Source organism: Chaetura pelagica, unplaced genomic scaffold, assembly GCF_000747805.2.
Source record: "Chaetura pelagica isolate M959 unplaced genomic scaffold, ChaPel_1.0 scaffold138, whole genome shotgun sequence".
Taxonomy (NCBI): Eukaryota; Metazoa; Chordata; class Aves; order Apodiformes; family Apodidae; genus Chaetura; species Chaetura pelagica.
In genome coordinates this window covers 4113410-4114289 of record NW_009954215.1, presented here as the reverse complement: position 1 = coordinate 4114289, position 880 = coordinate 4113410, and the positions used below count along the sequence as shown (strand labels likewise).

At 33.5% G+C, this 880-nt stretch overlaps 1 protein-coding gene across 1 annotated transcript in view; it reads right to left on the bottom strand.

Annotated features, from left to right (window-relative positions):
• Positions 1–250: 250 nt before the first annotated feature.
• LMTK2 (lemur tyrosine kinase 2) overlaps positions 251–880 on the bottom strand; it is a 25055-nt gene continuing 24425 nt past the window's right edge. Inside the window, exon 14 of the mRNA XM_010003330.1 lies at positions 251–752. Within this exon, the coding sequence (XP_010001632.1) occupies positions 724–752 (29 nt within the window). The 3' untranslated portion in view covers positions 251–723. The remainder of the gene's footprint in view (positions 753–880) is intronic.

The following is an 880-nucleotide window of genomic DNA, read 5'->3' as shown; positions in this document are numbered from 1 at the left end:
AAATGGTACTGAATATAAGATTTCAGCAAGTCTAACATAACACTCAGAAGTTATGTACGTTTTACAAGTACCGTGCATAGCAAAGGCTACAAAAAAGGACAAATTAAACTGGATAACCAGGCCAATTCAACTTGTCTTATTTTCCTTGAAAGATTTAAGATTTTGATTCTGTACATCATCAGGAAAGAAAGGAAGAATAATCCATAGTGCAATTGTAATAAGCAAAGTAATATGTAGTGATATCTTTTTGAATAAATATGGCTCACTACTGATCAACTATAATTCATACAGCTTCAGCAACACAGCCACCTGTTGCACAGGACAGCTATACACAATTCTACAACAGGTGTACGTTCAAATAGATAATGAACTACATGGAAAAATATAAAAAGAATATTATACAATCTCATACATAAACCAGACTGTAGTGTAATTGCTTTACTTGTTTCTTAAGTTATCTGAAAAATTCTTCAAGTACTTGAAAACTGCGGCAGAATCATCTTCCAATGAAAAGCAAAATTGCACTGATTTAAAAATACATTACAAAGTTAAATACACATTCAAATTAATGTCCTGATTTAACATTGCTTTCAGTGTTTACTTTCATTTCTTAGTACATCTTGATTACCTGTGTTACTCCAGGAGGATGCAGAGTTTAGATAAAGGAGTTTCAGACAAAGTCTGTGTGTTTTATGTATGCAGTCCAAGGAAGTTTTAATTCGTTTAATCTTTCTCTCCATCTTCACTGCTTCCTATTAGCAGAGGAAAGGTCATAAGGTACAGTGAGATTCTTCTGCACAACCCTCACTTCTTTTGCAAGACTCTTCCTAGAACTTGGCATTCTGCTATTTCCCACTTCCAAGTTTTAGTTAATCTTTCC